This window comes from Xyrauchen texanus, chromosome 24 (genome assembly GCF_025860055.1).
Source record: "Xyrauchen texanus isolate HMW12.3.18 chromosome 24, RBS_HiC_50CHRs, whole genome shotgun sequence".
Classification (NCBI taxonomy): Eukaryota; Metazoa; Chordata; class Actinopteri; order Cypriniformes; family Catostomidae; genus Xyrauchen; species Xyrauchen texanus.
The window spans coordinates 28,122,813-28,140,348 of record NC_068299.1 but is presented as its reverse complement, the minus strand read 5'-3'; the positions used below and the strand labels follow the sequence as shown (position 1 = coordinate 28,140,348).

At 39.1% G+C, this 17,536-nt stretch overlaps 1 protein-coding gene and 1 long non-coding RNA gene across 2 annotated transcripts; one reads left to right on the top strand and one right to left on the bottom strand.

Annotated features, from left to right (window-relative positions):
• Positions 1-145: 145 nt before the first annotated feature.
• Positions 146-1,600, top strand: LOC127617944 (uncharacterized). The gene is made up of 4 exons (XR_007967386.1): positions 146-313; positions 495-634; positions 723-825; positions 1,201-1,600. It is a non-coding gene; the product is annotated as an uncharacterized LOC127617944 (long non-coding RNA).
• Positions 1,601-1,693: 93 nt separating this feature from the next.
• wdr32 (WD repeat domain 32) lies at positions 1,694-17,478 on the bottom strand. The gene is made up of 7 exons (XM_052090116.1): positions 16,883-17,478; positions 14,613-14,726; positions 11,563-11,760; positions 11,252-11,454; positions 5,762-5,836; positions 4,497-4,642; positions 1,694-4,158 (listed from the first exon to the last, which is right to left on the bottom strand). The coding sequence occupies exons 1-7, from the start codon at positions 17,287-17,289 to the stop codon at positions 3,787-3,789; spliced, it is 1,515 nt and encodes a 504-aa protein (XP_051946076.1). The 5' UTR covers positions 17,290-17,478; the 3' UTR covers positions 1,694-3,786.
• Between the last annotated feature and the right edge of the window lie 58 nt (positions 17,479-17,536).

The following is a 17,536-nucleotide window of genomic DNA, read 5'->3' as shown; positions in this document are numbered from 1 at the left end:
TTTGAAAGCAGCCCAGAGCCTTATGAACTTGGCAGTATAAAGACATGGTGCAAAAGTAAACATTTTAAAAGAAAAACTTCCACTTTGGAATAAATATTGGATATATACTGTATGCAAGACATACCGTTTGTGCTGAGTGCTAAACTGCATGGGGGAGAGCTGGTGGTCCCTTTCGACTGTAGACACGCCTACCCCAGCCAACAATTTCTTTCATTGGTTGGCTACTGTCTATGCATCCACCAATCTGGTGATGCAAACCCAGATAGGAGAATCTGTCACGCTTTCCTGCAGGATTGGCACACTGTTCCAGGGAGTGAGTAAACAACAAACATGCACACACAGAGAACAAATTGATAATCACATTTTTCCAATAATTTTCATGTACTACAAGGAATACTTCGCCCAAATTAGATTACTATTGAATAGGGACAGAAGCTTTGAAGCTTTGTTCCTTACATACTGTATTGTATTTTTTGCTTCATCTGACTTAATAGGTATGAATGACTTCAGTTACCTCCACACTAACTGTTTTGAAGTAACTGTAAAATTGTCCTCTGATAAGTTCCCACATGCCAATGAGCTTCCTATCGAGTGGGAGAATAACAAATAGTCTCAACTGCTGTACATGGAGCAGGTCAGTTCACTTTCCAAATGTCCAGCAAGCCACATTTTAATGCTGGGACACATTTCAATTTATTTTCTTATCTCTCTGCTTTTTGCAGGTGCACAGAGGGATGAAGGGTGTGATCAGGGATAAGGACACAAAAGCTGGAATTGCAAATGCTGTCATTAAGTTGGAAGGCCTGGACCATGACATAAGATCTGGTATGCTTGTAGAAATCACTTGGTAAAATTTATTTCAAAGGTGTCATACTGTATCATGAGGAATCTAATTTTCCTTGATGTACAATCAAAATCTACTGTTTACAGTACATTTTTAGTTATCAAATTTACAAATTTGATAACTAAAAATGTCTTCCCTGGTCCAAAAAAAAAAAAGTATTGTTTTTTTAAACCAAGCCAAGGACTCTTTCCAGGGACTCTTTCTGAAATTCTGTAACTTTTTCATGTCACACAGATAAAACAAATATGACTGTTTGGCACAAATTATTAGGTCATCCGCTGCACTGAACATTCGTATGACTGACCAAGGAAACTGAAAGTTTTTTTGTGTGTGTGTATGTGTGTTGGTTCCACTAGAGGCTGGAGCTTGTTTTGGGGAGGAACACACCTTTGGGACAGTATGTGGATGCATCTACACGTTCTTTGTGTTTATTCTGCCTATTGGCTGGAGTTTGTTTTATAGATTCTCTTCTAGGTATATTGTAAAACAAATGATCTAAAATTCACCTTAAAACTGCATCTGAATACGACACAATTTTACTTGCTTTTGACGCCCCCAGCTGGACATTTCACTGCAGCCAAACGTGTTATACAGCACATACATTTATAAATATATAGATAGAACACCTGCTATAACTTTCTCTTCTTTTTCACCTCTCATTATTTTGCATCTGTTTTAAATTCATTGATATTTCCAGGTTTTCTTTGACCATGTGAACCTTTTTTTTTTTGTGACATTTTTCATTCTCCTATATCTTTTTTCATACCTCCCTCACTATTATCAATTTCTTATGTTGTGCAAAACCCTCTGGTGTATGAAATGAGTAAATTCCATGTTTTCTTTGTTCTGGACTTTTTTATTTTCAGAAGACTGTGTTGATCTTGCACACCATGGTTTAATAAATACAAATTTCAGCCCACAAGAGGCGACAGACTTGCCAGCCTTGACCTAAAATTAGTTTTACATCCCTGTCCTGCTTGATCTGGGCTACATACCAGTGTTCATTTAGTGCACTCTAGCTGCCCAAAGTATGCCAATACATGTTGTCTAATTTTTACTTTAACAAATTCCAAACATCTCTTTTGTTTACAACACAAATCTTGCCTATGTCAAACAGAACTTACACTGGCTTGTGAAAAAGTTCCTTTATTTATCTTTATCACTGCTTCCTTAGTAATGTTAACATGAGTAAAGTATGAGAATCATGGATGTAGTAAAGGTAACATTCGCTGTTACTCTGCTTTTTACTATTTTAATCTTGGAGCATGGTCACTATTTAGCAACTTGTAAGCAGGAGCATCTGGTATAGTTCCAGAAACGCTCAACACCCAGATTTCCATTTTCTTTATTCTGAGAACGCTAAATTCAAGGTATCCTACAATATAAAACACTCATTCAATAGTTAAACCTGCATCAAAACGGCAATATCCCATTGTCATGAGCGTCAGAACATTTCGGGATGAACCCTTGACCATTGATTGTCCATGTAGGTTCCAGGAGTGTATGCAATACAAAATAATTCCAGACCATTCAGTCAACAGTAATGGTGTTCATACTAACACTCACTCACACATGGTACATACTGCATTGACAATCTACAAATCATACCTCAGTTAGTGTTAAGGACAAGCAGTCCACCAAAAGTAAAAAAACAAACAATTAGTAAGAAAAATGCAACTTACTTTCAGAAAATATGTTTCTGAAAACAAATGTGGCATTGCAATGACTAAAATGTTTGGCAAAATGCAAAAAATTGCCACCATGGACAAAATTACCAACTTACATTCAGGCGAGTCATACATGAAAATGATTGGCTTAAGGTTTACAGCATTGCTGCATGGATGAGTGAACATGTAATGCATTTGACAATCCTTTAGCAACGTGGCCTAACCAGGTGTGATGCATCAAGTTTCCAGCGACAAGCAATTTGTACACACTGAAAGATAACTGACAATTAATATAGTTATGTGAAGTGGGATTTTGGGACAATGAGATTTCTCAGTGGGCAGGGCTACACAGAACAGTAAAAGCAATCAAAAATACTGTCAATTCTTCACCTGTTTTGAGATTTTTTTCAGTGGGCGGGGCTACACAGTATACAGTAAGTTAGGTTAGGTCAGAACAAGATTTATACAGAACAAACTTTTAGCACTTGCCACTTTATCGTGTTGTACCTGGTTAGTGTAATGCTCACATTTGTGACCGCCCACTTTCAACCTCCTTCACTGTGAGGAAAAACAAATGTTTTTGTCTTTCTTTACTGCACATTAATACGTTCGAACGGTTTACACAGTGTAAAAAACAATTACATCTAAAAATGATAAACTCACTTGTACAAGGTCAAACACATGCATACACAATGCCGTGACCAAAACAGAAAATCACATACACTGCTTAAGGGATAGTTCACCCCAAAATGAATTCTCTCATCATTTACTCACTCTCATGATATCCCAGATGTGTATGCTCTGTAGGTCCATACAAAGCAAGTGAATGATGATCAGATCTCACAAGGTCCAAAAAGCACAAAGTCATCATATAAGTAATCCATATGACTCCAGTGTTTTAATCCATATATTCAGAAACAATATGATAGGTGTGGGTGAGAAACAAATATTTAATATCTAATATTTAAGACCTTTTTGTATAAATCTTTGCTTTTTTTTAGCTTCAAAGTTTTGGCCACCATTCACTTGAGGACGTACAGAGCTGAAATATTCTTCTAAACATCTTCATTGTGTTCTGCAGAAGAAAGCATGAGGGTGAGTAAATGATGAGAATTTTCATTTTTGGATGAACTATCCAGTAGTTTCCTTCTCCCATTATGCACCATCAACATTTGTGTGACCAATCAAATGCCTCTCCTACTTGCAACAGCTACAAAGTCCAAGATATAGTTTAGTAATCAACTTAAATTCTAATGAATTTGTGTGCGTTTATGGTTAAAAGTGTGGTTGATACAAAGCGACACGTCCACTGAGGCAGCCTGATGCGAACTGACAGTGAGTGGGTGAGAACTTTGTGGTGAGCACCACGTCGCTGTGAGAGTAGATGGAGCGGACCTCCCGCAGCAGAGCCGTCCTTACAGGCATACAGTCTGTCAGCTCTGCACAGTGCTCATCGAAGGCCAGCAAGCGTACACCGTAACCGTACGGTGAGCAAATGAGCCGTCCGTCAGGGCTGAAGCACAACTCCTTAATGTAGCCACGACCAACGTTGGCCTCCTCAATGTAGTGCGTGAGACGCAGAGAGCAGCGAGGAGACACTGGGGGTCGAGGTGGGGCTCCCTCTTGAAACTCGTACACACAAGTCCACTGTAGAAAGACAGAAAAACAAAATAGACTTTAAAAGTGGTTAATATAAAATAGTTTTTCACATTTCAACAGAAGTGTGTTTCCATCATCGTGCTAGTCTCACATAGCCAGACCTAATTTAGTGGCATGTCTGGTCCACATTGCAGCACATTCTGGACAGTACCCACAAACTGAGACAGGAAAAAAACCACCTGAATTAAATGTCAAGCAACCACCCACAGTTTTTGTGTGTAATTTAGGGGTGGGATTATCTGAGCGTGGGCATGGCGTCTATGGCCAAGATGATCATGCTGTACTTCTTTGTACATTCCACCCGTTGTTTAGGTTAAGTCACTGACCTCCTGGTCATCCATGTTGCTGGAGCAGCGCAGCAGTGTGGCCCAGCCTTTAGGATGCAGTTGCAAGGAGGTGATGCAGTTTCCACGGTCCCGCTCACCTGGGATCTCTGGGGTTAAAACCTCAAGACTGTTTCTGGGTGACAACCCTGGGAAAAGAGAACACTGGAGTTAAAGAATTACTTCAGAGCCACAATTATCACACATATTACACTGCGCTCTGGAGTACTCGATTCTGATTGGTCAATGGTGCCATCTAGAGGTCTGATATAACAACTGCACATCCACTTTCCTGCTTCTCGGATCACTGTGCGATCTCTCTAGAAGCAAGCTAATAAAATTATTTCAATTTAAATCAATGTTTCATATGCATTTATTTAGAAAGTAGTCTTGTAAGATGATGCATAATGGGCACTCACAGTCATTCATTACAAAATAAACACAAACTGAACTCCAATGAAAACAAGAGGTGGATTTCAGCTTTTCAGCAATTTATTACTTCTCACATAATTTCAATGCAAATCAACATTTAATGTTTATTTACTTATTTGGTTAGTAGCTGTGTAAAAAGTGGGATAATGTACAGTTAGCCGATTGTTATCGCAAAATAAACCACCCATCAGGGTGATACAAGACCTTATCACTGGTGGATGAACACTACCTTAAATGCAATTACTTAATTGTTAAGACTGCAAATGCAAGGGGAGCATGGGTAGCTCATCAAGTCTAAGCAACCAATTGGCCCAGTTGCTAGGGTGTGTAGAGTCACGTTGGGTTAACCTCCTCATGGTCGTTATAATGTGGTTCTCGCTCTCAGTGGAGCAGGTGGCGAGTTGTGCGTGGATGTCATGGAGAATAATGTGAAGCCTATGTCTCGAAGGTAACACGCTCAACAAACCACATGATAAGATAAACGGATTGACGGTCTCACCAACAGAGACAACTGAGATTCGTCCTCCACCACCCAGATTGAGGTGAGTCACAACACCACCATGAGGTGCATTGGGAATTGGGCATGCCAAATTGAAAAAAAAAAAAAAAGACTGCAAAATGCAAAAGAATGCTAGACGCACTGCTACTAATTTCAAACATTCAAAAAGTAGCACTTGCAGTAACTGTGAATGGTACCATTAGTTGATTTGAAAAATGCATAAACTAAACTGCTGCAGAACACTGCTAAGGCAAGGAACGTCTGCAAAAATAAAGGGACTAAACTACTAATATTTGCTTAACTTTTATATTAGTGTAATGAAAGCATTCCAATTAACCTTCTCTGTGGGGATGGGCTTTGCTGTCAATGGTATGACGAGAACCTCCTGACCTGGAGCCTGCTGATGAACCTTCTGAGAGAAAAAACAAATTTAATATCAATAATGATGATAATACAAAGTACAAGATTACTTTTTGCCACACAATCAACCTTTATGGTTGCATAATTGTGTCAGATCAGGCGGTTCTATAGCAAATATCAACCCTTAAATACTAATAATACATTTTCATATTGCATTTCATCTCCTAATTTCAGATCTCAGAGTTCATCCCAGACTCATGCCTTACAGTATTTATTAATGGGCAGTTGACAAATAACATTGATATAAACCATAATCAATAAAGATTTTAGGTTTATGGGATAGTTAAAATTCTGTCATTATTTTCTCACCCTCATATGACTTTCTTCATAGGACTTTTTTCTCTGCCAGGAGATTTTAGGTCGAATGTACAAGCTCATTTAATTTCATCAGACACAATTTACTTTAATTTTATGGAAAAAATATTAAATAAAAGTGAATGGCGAGTCTGTAGTTCAGCCTAATATCTCCTGTTGTTTACCACACAATGGGTGAACTCTTCTTTAAATATACATCTATGAATACATAAGTGAAAGTGTATATTTTATGTGCTGTAACTGCTTACCATTTCCTATGTTTTTCCACAATTTTGGATCTCTTTATCTATCAAGTTATATGAGGACATAAAAACTGCATGTTTAATCATTAAGGCTGCCAATCTATTTTTAAATCAAATTAATTATTGTATGCAGATTAATTACTTACAATTAATCACATATGTCATTATATGCCAAGAAAGACTCCCATATAAAAATAATTCTATATATTATAATTAAATAATTATACACAGAATATATACTGGTATAATAAATATAATAATAGATAATTAAAATACATTACATTATATACAGTAAGTATAAAAGATCATTTAAATATATACATTGTGGCAGACCAGTAAAGCATTGATTAGGCTATACAAAAAGTTGCTTTAGAAGGCAATTGTTATTTATTTCCATTTAACTGAACATAAGCCTTTCATTGGCATACAGTCCACAGGAATGCATTTTGCAATTTAATTTGTTTAATATTATAAGGGCTTTTTTAAAGACATGGCACTTTGGGAGCATTGTGTTATAGACAGTGTTATTAGGGTGCCGTCAATTTAAATGTAGTTTTAAACTCAGAAAAACACATCAGAAGCTGTGAGTGATTTCACTGTTCAGTATCATTTGTCTGTACTCCGAGACATGGATATAGCAAAACCATGATGCCTGGAATACCATGTCAGAATCTGCTGGCATTCTGAGTGATTTTGATTCATACATTGATAGATTGTTAATCTTGTTCGTGAAACGATGCATTGAGCACTGCTGCAGGTTTTATAAAACACTTTAGAAATGAACATTCTACAGTGTATTAGAGGCAAGATAACCAATTCCTTGTCAAATTACAATTTTATATATATAATAAATATATACTATATATATATATATATCTCTCAGATCAGATTTTCTATAGCCATAGCCAGTTGTGGAGTCCACAAATAACCTTAGTTTGTTTGTTTTAATGCCATGCCAGCTTCTTTGGATATTTCCATAGTGAGAAGTGTAAGGAATTCTATAAAAGGTTTTTAAATTCTACTTTTTCCTAAAAACTCTAAAATTGCATTATTTTGATAAAAATGTCCTCAAAAGTGCTGACTGAATAAAAAAGGTTTCACACTGGGTTAAGACCAGTACAGTCTAATAAAACATGTTTCAGGGATAATGGATTCTGGCAGAAGGTACATGTTGGTGAATCTTCTCCTAATATTAAAAACTTGTCAACCTGGAGTGACCAATACGACAGCAGTTGTAGACAATCTGGCCCCAGCGATTTGAAAACAGAAAGAAATTTACTTTGCCAACAATAGGGCTGATTTCATGTAGTTTGTTCATGATGCATTGATTCCACTCAGTTTGCCATTTGTTTTTAATATATTAATTTATAATGTGTTTTAGGTCTGTGGGAGGCATTGGACACTGAAATCCACCGATAAAGCCTCTTTTGCAGCAGTGTCCGTTTCCTCATTTCCTGGTATTCCACAGTGTCCAGGTACCCAGCAGAAGCAGATATTGACATTTTGGGCCTCCAAATCCAGCAGTTTGCATAGAATCTTTACAAGCATTGGGTGATCATTTTTTAAAGATGACATTGCTTGAAGACATGATTTTGAATATGAAATTATTAGAATGTTTCTTTGTTGCATAGTCTTTATGAAGTCCAGTGCTAAGACGATAGCGTTTGCCTCTGCTGTAAAAATTGAGCTGTGATTGGGCTATTCCTTTTTTTTTTATGGTTGATCACAAATGTAGATGATACATGATCCTTAGATTTTGATCCATCTGTGTATATAATATTTCTCTAATGAAAAGGAGTTGTTGTTGAAATTCATTTGGTTGGATTTCAGATTTTTTTGTTTCTTGTTAAGTCTTGTTTTGGTTTTTTGAAGTTCCAGGGAGGAATTTTACTAAAGTGTTCCAGTATGCTCAGATCTACTTTGAGATTTTGTAAATGTGGTTTGATCCGTAGTCCAAAAGGATGGATATGTCTTGGTTTTTGTTTGTATAGGCTTGAAGAAGGGGTTGTGAAATAGGATGGTAGGCTGGGTTTTCTTTGTTGGTCTTCAGCTTTGTTGTATACTGTAGGACTAGTTTCAGGCGTCTGTTCTCCAGAGAAAGTTAATTTGCTTCTACATTAAAACTTTGAAATGGCGATGTCCTAAAGGCCCCTAAAGCCAGATGTATGCCTTGAGGATGTACTGTCCAAGAGTCGGATATATGATTTCCTGGCTGATCCATACACAATGCTTCCATAATCCAGGCATGAAAAGAAACTGAAACTTTAAAAAGAACTGAACTTTCTGCACCCCATTTTGTTTTAGCTAAAACCTTTAAAATGTTCAAGGCTTTAAGACATTTATCTTTTAAAATCTTTTTGTGAGGGATAAAATTCAGTTTACAGTCAAGAGTTACTCCAAGGAAATTGTTTTCCTTAACAACTCTGATGTGTTTACCATCCATGAATATCTCTGGGTGAAGATGGAGAGAGAGTAGCTGGCAAAAATGCATACAAACACTTTGTCTTTGAAAACTTATAACCATTTGATACTGACCATAACTTTTGTTAAAAGTTATTCATAATATGATACATTATACATAAAGACTGCAATGGATACCCGACGGCGTTTGCAATGTCGTTGATTTTGATACTAAAAAGGCTAACTGATAAAATGCTTCCTTATGTTACTCCTAGCTCTTGTTTATGAGGGTCAGATAGGGTATTACCTACTCTGACTTTAAAATGTCTGTTTGATACAAAATTAGAAATACAAATGGGTATGTGTCAAAAAAGACAGCCACTTCATGTTCTTTTCTGATGAAAGCATCTCTTTCAAGGCTGATGAGGTGATCTACAGTACTTCTCCCTTTTCTGAAGCCACACTGAACTTTACTTCCGAGATGTTGCTAATCCAGGATCCATACTAGACGTTCATTAACCATTCTCTCCATGGTTTTGCATAAGCAACTTGTCAGGGATATTGGGCAGTAATTGTTGGGGTCATTACGATCTTTTCCTGCTTTTGGGATGGGAATGATTATTGCTTCTTTCCAAGAGAGTGGAATGTTCCCTGGTATCCAAATAGAGTTAAAAAGTTTTAAAAGTAGAGACAGGATAATGTGAGGCATATGTATATCATCTGGTCCCACTGCCGCATCATGTGCTCCGTTTATAGCTCGTGACAATTCTTCCATTGTAAACAGTTGATTATAGGGTTCCTTATTATTAGATGAAAAATGTATACCTTTCTTTTCATCCTGTGCTCAAAAAACTTGGAAGGCATTAAGGCAATTCTCAATGGAGGAGTTCTTTTAAACATTTTCTGCAATCTGTTGTTTTGAAGTTAGAATAGTGTGTTGATATTTGATGTGCTGGATTTGAGCTCAATCATTCCTGCCCTTCATACTTCGAATCAGATTCCAGACATTTCTTGTTGAGGTACTTGATGTCAGACCAGATACACACTGTATCCAACTTTTCCTTTTAGCTTCATTTATTATTCTTTGAGCTTGTGGCCTACTTATTTTAACCTTAACAAGATTTTAATTTGTTGGCCTTCTGAAGAATAATCTTTCCGCTTTCTTCCGTTCTTTTATAGTGGTCTTGCTTTTATCAGCAAACCATGGCATCCGTTTGCATTTTATTATGTTTTTTGGAATGGTCTCATTTGCTATGGAGACGAGTGTGCTGGAGAACGGTTTAATAGCATCTGGATCATCTTCAGAGGCTTCATTAAACCTTTCATAGCAAAACTTTTGAAAATGATCCTAGTTTATGTTTTTAAACTGCCATCTTGGTATTCTTAGAGCTTCTTCTTTTCCTTTTAGGGTTAGTATTAAATGGAAAGTGGACACTACCACAAAGGTCCTGCTACACTTTCCATTAGAGGTCTTAAAATAATTCAGGTTTGTAAATTGTTAGGTCAATTGCAGAGTATGTTCCGTGACTTGGGTGTAGGCAAGTGCTGAATCCATCATTTAGAAGACATATGGCATGATTATCCTCTTCCCCTTGGTGTCATAATGGGTATTTCCCCATAGAGGTGTTATGACTATTAAAGTCTCCCATGAGTATACATGTAGGAGGGAGTTGGGCTACTAGTGCATCCAGGTCCTTGTGTGTTACAGTAAGATTTGGAGGAATGTATATGAAACATATTGTAATGGTTCTCTGCAGGGTCAAATGCAATGCTTTTACCTGTTAATTATGGTTCACATTGACGCAACTATGAATCACATTGTTTCTGATTAAAATGTCTGTACCACCAGAAGTCTGTCTATTAGTAGGACCAAAATAATTTACAATTGTAACATTTTTAAAAGAGAAGGTAAAATCTGGTGGTAATTTTGTCTCCTGAAGACCAAAAACCAAGGGGTTGAGAATTGTAGCTAGGCTTTGCAACTCTGCAAAATTTACCCTGAGTCCACGACAGTTCCACTGGATACAAATATTTTCCATTCTCATGTAGGAAAAATAGGACTATTTCCCATGAATTTTCCCAAATAACCTTAGAGACACAGCAGTGAGAATGCCAACTAGAGACTTTACAGTGCAGGGACTAGTGACTTCAAGTGACAATGTTGCTGGCAGTGTGAACAGGGCTTTAAAGTACTTTAAGCTTGAATTGTTCAGATGGTAGAAACTTATTTTATTACAGTCCAGGGGCATGATTAATTGGATGGATTTTTTTAAACGCATAATTTTTTATATAATTAAACACACTGAATTAATGCGTTAAATCAGCAGCCCCAATAATAATTACAGAACAATGATAAAGTGTTTACTTATAGCATGTCAAACCACAAAACACTGCTGTCACTGCTTTAAATTTCATGCCACCTACCCTTGTGCTTTATGGCATGTCTATACCTGTGCTGAGTGAAGCTCTGCGGGCTCGTAGGATGCGGTAGCTGCCAACCTCAAGGCTCTGGGTGAGGTCAAGGTCATGTAAGATGAGCAGGTAACCAGAGGATGTGGAGATCAACATCTTACTGCAGTCTGGAGTCAAACGCATCCGCATTAGATATCGTGTGTGGAAGAACTTCTTGTGGGGGCAGCCTTCTTCTGTGAACCTAAACACACAACAGGCAGAATGACTCGCAGTCGCACACAATCCTAACATAAGCAACCTCAAATGAGACAGGAAACACACACTTACCCCCCAACCACAACCCACATACCTGTTGGTATCCCAGGTGATGACATTTCCATCAAATCCAGATGTGACAAGCAGACGTGTGTGCGTGTCATACTCTATGTTCTTGACCCAGCTGGCGTGGCCATGCAATGAGCACACCTTCGAGTTGAGATTCCGCAAGTCCCACAATGCAATAGTGGTGTCGTCGGAGCAGGTCGCAAACAGTCGGTTGTCAAGAAACCTGAACAGTATACATCATCAGCCATAAAATCTCACACACAGACAAAACAATAGTCATCCACCTCAAAGGGATTGATTGCCTAAAAATGAAAATTCGGTCATCATTTACTCACCCTCCTCTTGTTCCAAACCCATGGAACACAAAAAGAGATGTTAGGCAGAATGTCAGCCTCATACACCACTCACTTTCAATGTGTGGATAAAAAGACGCAATGAAAGCGAATAATGACTGAGGCTGACATTACGCCTAACATCTGTTTTTGTGATCCATGGAAGATAGAAAATCCTCCAGGTTTGGATGAGTCAGTGATGACAATTTAAATATTTGGATGAACAAAATCATGCAAATGGCAAAAGTTCAACATGTACACTGGCGGCCTAAAGTTTGGAATAACGTACGGATGTTGCTGTTTCAGAAGAGAATTTGTACTTTAATTCACAAAAGTGTCCTTCAACTGATCACAAAATATAGTCAGGACATTACTGATGTAAAAAACAGCACCATCACTATTTGAAAAAAGTCATTTTTAATTAAATCTAGACAGGCCCCATTTCCAGCAGCCATCACTCCAACACCTTATCCTTGAGTAATCATGCTAAATTGGTACTAGAAAATCACTTGCCATTATATCAAACACAGTTTAAAACTATTTGGTTCATTAAATGAAGCTTAACATCGTCTTTGTGTTTGTTTTTTAGTTGCCACAGTATGCAATAGTCTGGCATGTCTTAAGGTCAATATTAGGTCAAAAAAGAGCTTCCTCTAGAAACATGTCAGTCAATCATTGTTTTGAGGAATGAAGGCTATCCAATGCTTGAAATTGCCAAAAAAAAACTGAAGTGTGGAGCGGAGGGGGGCGGGGCCGGTCGGAATATCGCGCGCCCGGTCCCCAATCAGCCTGATGAGGCGCGCGAGGGATAAAGGCGGCCGGTGACGATTGTTCGAGAGAGAGAGAATTACGGACATGTCCGTCATGCGTGTTTGTTTATGTGTTTTTGAGTTTCTCATTAAAATATAATTTATGTTGACAAGCCGGTTCTCGCCTCCTCCTTGCCCATCCTTCAACTGTGTTACATTGGTGCCGAAACCCGGAAGGAGGAGGGATACCCGTCGCAGAGTCCTCGACACTGCCGTCCACCCAGGGAGCGCCGCTGCCATCTGCCGGGGACGGAGTAGCCCGACCGCCCGGATGCGGGGTACGGCCGTCGTCCGCGGGGCAAGTGGGGACTGGATACCCCGACCGCCTGGAGCGAGGGAGCCGCTGCCGAGGGCGGAGGAGTGCCCTGCCGTCCCCAGAGACGCTGGAGGGGTCGAGGGAAGACCGCCGTCCGCGAGGGAGGAGGGAAGAAACTCTCCGACCGCCCGGAGCGGTAGAGCCGCTGCCAGGGGCGGAGGAGTGTCCCCATTTGCCGCCAGAAAAGCGGAGGCGCGTTCTATCCGCTGGGGTCGGCGGTTTCACTCCGGTTCGCCCGGTGTTGGAGCGGCTGTCGTCCGCCTGAGTGTGGAGGAGTGTTCGAGGACCACGCGACGGTACATCAGAGAACCGGTGAGTGAGCTTTTCTCTCTCTCCTCTCTCTCCCTGTCGCACCGTGTTGGCCTTTTCCTCGCCTATTTTGTTTTTTTTTGTTGTTGTTGTTGTTGTCTTCCCTCCTGTCTCCTCCCAGGGCGAGGAAGGCGGGGATGACCACGCTGGACGCAAGATACACCCCGCCCCAGGGATAGGGGGTGTACGTCATGCCGGTGGCACCCGGCCTGAGATAACGCCGGGAGGAGTGTGGAGCGGAGGGGGCGGGCCGGTCGGAATATCAGCGCCCGGTCCCCAATCAGCCTGATGAGGCGCGCGAGGGATAAAGGCGGCCGGTGACGATTGTTCGAGAGAGAGAGAATTACGGACATGTCCGTCATGTGTGTTTGTTTATGTGTTTTTGAGTTTCTCATTAAAATATAATTTATGTTGACAAGCCGGTTCTCGCCTCCTCCTTGCCCATCCTTCAACTGTGTTACATGAAGATATCATACAAAAGGTGTTCAACAAGTCTTCAAAGACAAAGGACAACTGGCTCCTAACAAGGACAGTAACAGATGTGGAAGGCCAGATGTGCAACTAAACAAGAGGATAAGTACATCAGAGTCTCTAGTTTGAGAAATAGACACCTCACATGTCCTCATCTGACAGCTTCATTGAATTCTACCCGCTCAACACCAGTTTCATGTACAACAGTAAAGACTCGGGGCGCAGGTCTTATGGGAATAATTGCAAAGAAAAAACCACTTTTGAAACAGAAAGACAAAAAGAAAAGGTTAGAGTGGGCAAAGAAACACAGACATTGCACAACAGATAATTGAAAAAGAGTGTTATGGATCTTAACCCCATTGAGCTTTTGTGGGATCAGCTAGACTAGAAGGTGCATGAGAAGTGCCCGACAAGACAGCCACATCTATGGGCCAGTGCTACAGGAAGTGTGGGGTGAAATGTCACCTGAGTATCTGGACAAACTGACAGCTAGAATGCCAAAGACCTGCAAAGCTTTCATTGCTGCATGTTTAGGATTATATGATGAGATCTCTGAAGTTTAAGAAGTTTTGAAAATTGTAATTTTTGTAATTAATTGTAATAGTAATTTTCATCAGTAATGTCCTGACTATACATTGTGATCAGTTGAATGCCACTTTGGTGATATAAGTAACAATTTCTTTCCATAAGAGCAAAATCTGTACATTATTCCAAACTTTGGTCGCCAGTGTAAAGGCTGTAAATTTGGCTTTATATGAAATTGTTCCTGAAACCGTTTTTGCAAGTGTAACTGATGTATTCCCACATTGCAATCAATTATGTTCATGTGCACATGTACCTTATGTTGTTTACACAATCCTCATGAGCCTCCACCAGTGTTTTGATATGTCTGGAGGAAACAGGGTCGAACAAAAGCACCTCTGTCTGCTCACAAGCAACCGTCAAAACTGACCTATAAAAGACATATGAGGGTGATCCTTCAATTTGGAGAATTTCCCTTTAATTTTAAAGGATATATTATAATATTTTTAAACTTACTGTGTCTGCTACCTAATTTTATAAGAGTGTAGAAAGATGGAATTTGCCAATATTTCTCTATTTTGGACTAGGGAAATTTTATTTTATTTTTTTACTTTTATTTTGGCAAAGAAATTAAAAAAAATTATATTTTCAATTAATTTGGTGTGTGTGCACAATTTGTATTTTTAATAACAATATATAAAGATACAAAATAACAGTTGCATTATTTGGTAATTATGAAAATGAGAAATGACAGGTGAGCCCATTTCGGTCTGTCAGAACAGAGTGATCAGAAATGCAACTGACTTAAAAGATTTCCACTTCAACATCTGAGAGTAATTTTATGTGCCATTACCATTATTGTTAGTATTTAACATTAGTATTCAGAAAGTCTGTTTATTTTTATGTTCCCAACTCAAAGTTAACTGATTGCTAGCTTATGGTGTTAGCAAGTCCAAGGCTTTTCCAACTTTTGTTTCTGAAGAACTGCAAAAATTTAGTTCATCATCACACACCAGAGCTATTATAGTTTTGAGCTATTATAATTTTTAATTTTGTTTTATTTCATATCAATCTGTCATTCCAAATTAGTTTTAGTTTCACAGTTTGTCTGTTGGTTTTAGTATTTTTTGGCTGCCAAAGGAGAAGCATTTACTGGTATCATTTCAAAATGTCAAACATCATTACATTTCTCAGGGAAAGCTCATGTAACCGCTATCTATTTGTATTATGTTGTTTAATTTGGATTGTAAATGTTGCCAATTTTATAACATAGGGTAAAATAGGACATTTAAACTTGATCCCCATTGCATCCATATGAATTTCCTTCAAAGATTATAAATCATTTCTTAACTAATCTTTGGGAAGTAACCAATTAAAGGGATATTTCACCCCAAAATGTAAATTCTCTCATCATTTACTCATTCTCATGTCATCCCAGATGTGTATGACTTTCTTCTGCAGAACACGAAGATTTTTAGAAGAATGTTTCTGCTCTGTAGTTCCATACAATGCAAGTCATCACAGTACAAAACACTGAAGCTCCAAAAAGCACAAAATGCAGCTTTTTTTTTTTTTACTGTAAATCTTGAAATCAGTCTCACTGGCGATCTTTAATGTTGACTGCAAGCACAAGATTTATAGTGAAGGAGTTACATTTTGGCATGTTCTCACCCAAACCTGATTAGCTTTCTTCAGAAAACATAAAATAAAGCACTTAAGGATTACTTTGTTACCTTTATGTGCTTTTTAGAGCTTCAAAGCTTTGGACCTTGTTGACACATGTTGTATGGACCTACAGAGCGGAGATATTCTCATCATATATTTGTCTTCAGTAGAAGACAGTCAAACACATCTGGGATGGCATGAAGGTGAGTAAATAAGAGAATTGTCATTTTTGGGCAAAATCTTGCGCGCTCTTTTTTTTTTCGCTTTTTGAAGATTTAAATTGACCATGTTTTCTTTGGGATGTGTGGCAGAGCTCATTTCATGTCCACTGGTGGGGAAAGCAAATAACAGAAATTTGAGATGTAATGTTTGTATAAATGTTACATAATGACTTAAGATGTAAAAGTGTTACAAAATATAAAACATCTATTCAAAACACGTAGATCTTTTCTAGAGAATAATTTCTCCTCTGGCATTTGGTCAACAGAGGATCTTCAAAGGTTTTGCATCTCAGTATTAAGAATTTCTTCATGTTTGCTTTTGACTAAAGTAGAAGACATCCTGAGCTTTTCTCAAAGGTATATAATGACAGGTTATGTGTGTTTGGATCATAATTAAGAGGGCCAAGAAATGTAAAATTTCCAAGAGTGTCCGACTTTGCCCAAAACTAAAAGGGAAACGAATACAATATTATTTTTTACTTTAGAGTTAAGAAAAATAATTAGTTTAATTTTATTTTTTTCAAAAAATTCCAGTTCTTATTTTAGTTAACGAAAATGGTTTTAGATAGTGTTATTATAGTTAATGAAAACTGTCACACACACACACAAACCAAAAATCCACTTAAAGTTCGATAGAGGCCACGATCGACAAATGAACATTAGCTACACTGAACTCAGTCACTGCCTCTTCTTTACTTACCCGTCCGGAGAGTACTCCAAGTTAAAGACAGCACCGTGTGTTTGTGTACTGAGGTTGACCGAATCCGCAGCCGGACTCATGGACGAGTAAAGCCGTGTCATGGTACGGTAATGATCTCGAGCAGGGTCTACGAGCGGCCCCCTGCGGATTGTCCTATTGCAGATCCACGAGAACAGAGAGTCACCCGCGCTCGAGCCCCTGCACCTCGAGCTCGTCCCGCCGTCTCCAGCCAACTCGAGCCTGGAGCTGCCCGACACACCGGCACTCTCGTTGCCCGCTGGCGGAGATGGTGGTCTCGTGGAGCCCCTGTCCTCATCGCTTTTCTGCCTCTCAGGGTCCAACTCGCGGACGATGGTGGAGCGCGGCTCTTCGGGCTCCTCATTGTCGCTCGGCTGTTCCGAGCTCATTGTTGCGCGAACGCTGCTGGTGGCTCCGTTTTGAACGCCCGAGAGAGAGAGAAAAGAAGCGGCTGTGTTCTCCTAACTTACCCTCCTGTGGTGGGGGACAGGCACTAGACATGCAAGCCAGGCCGTCTTGCAGTGCGTACAGATGCCGTTTAAACACCCATTAATACAAACACAAGAGTCATGCGGATGTGTGCACATACAACAGCTGCGTATTTCCGGTTCCTCCTCCGCATAAATTAATTCCAAA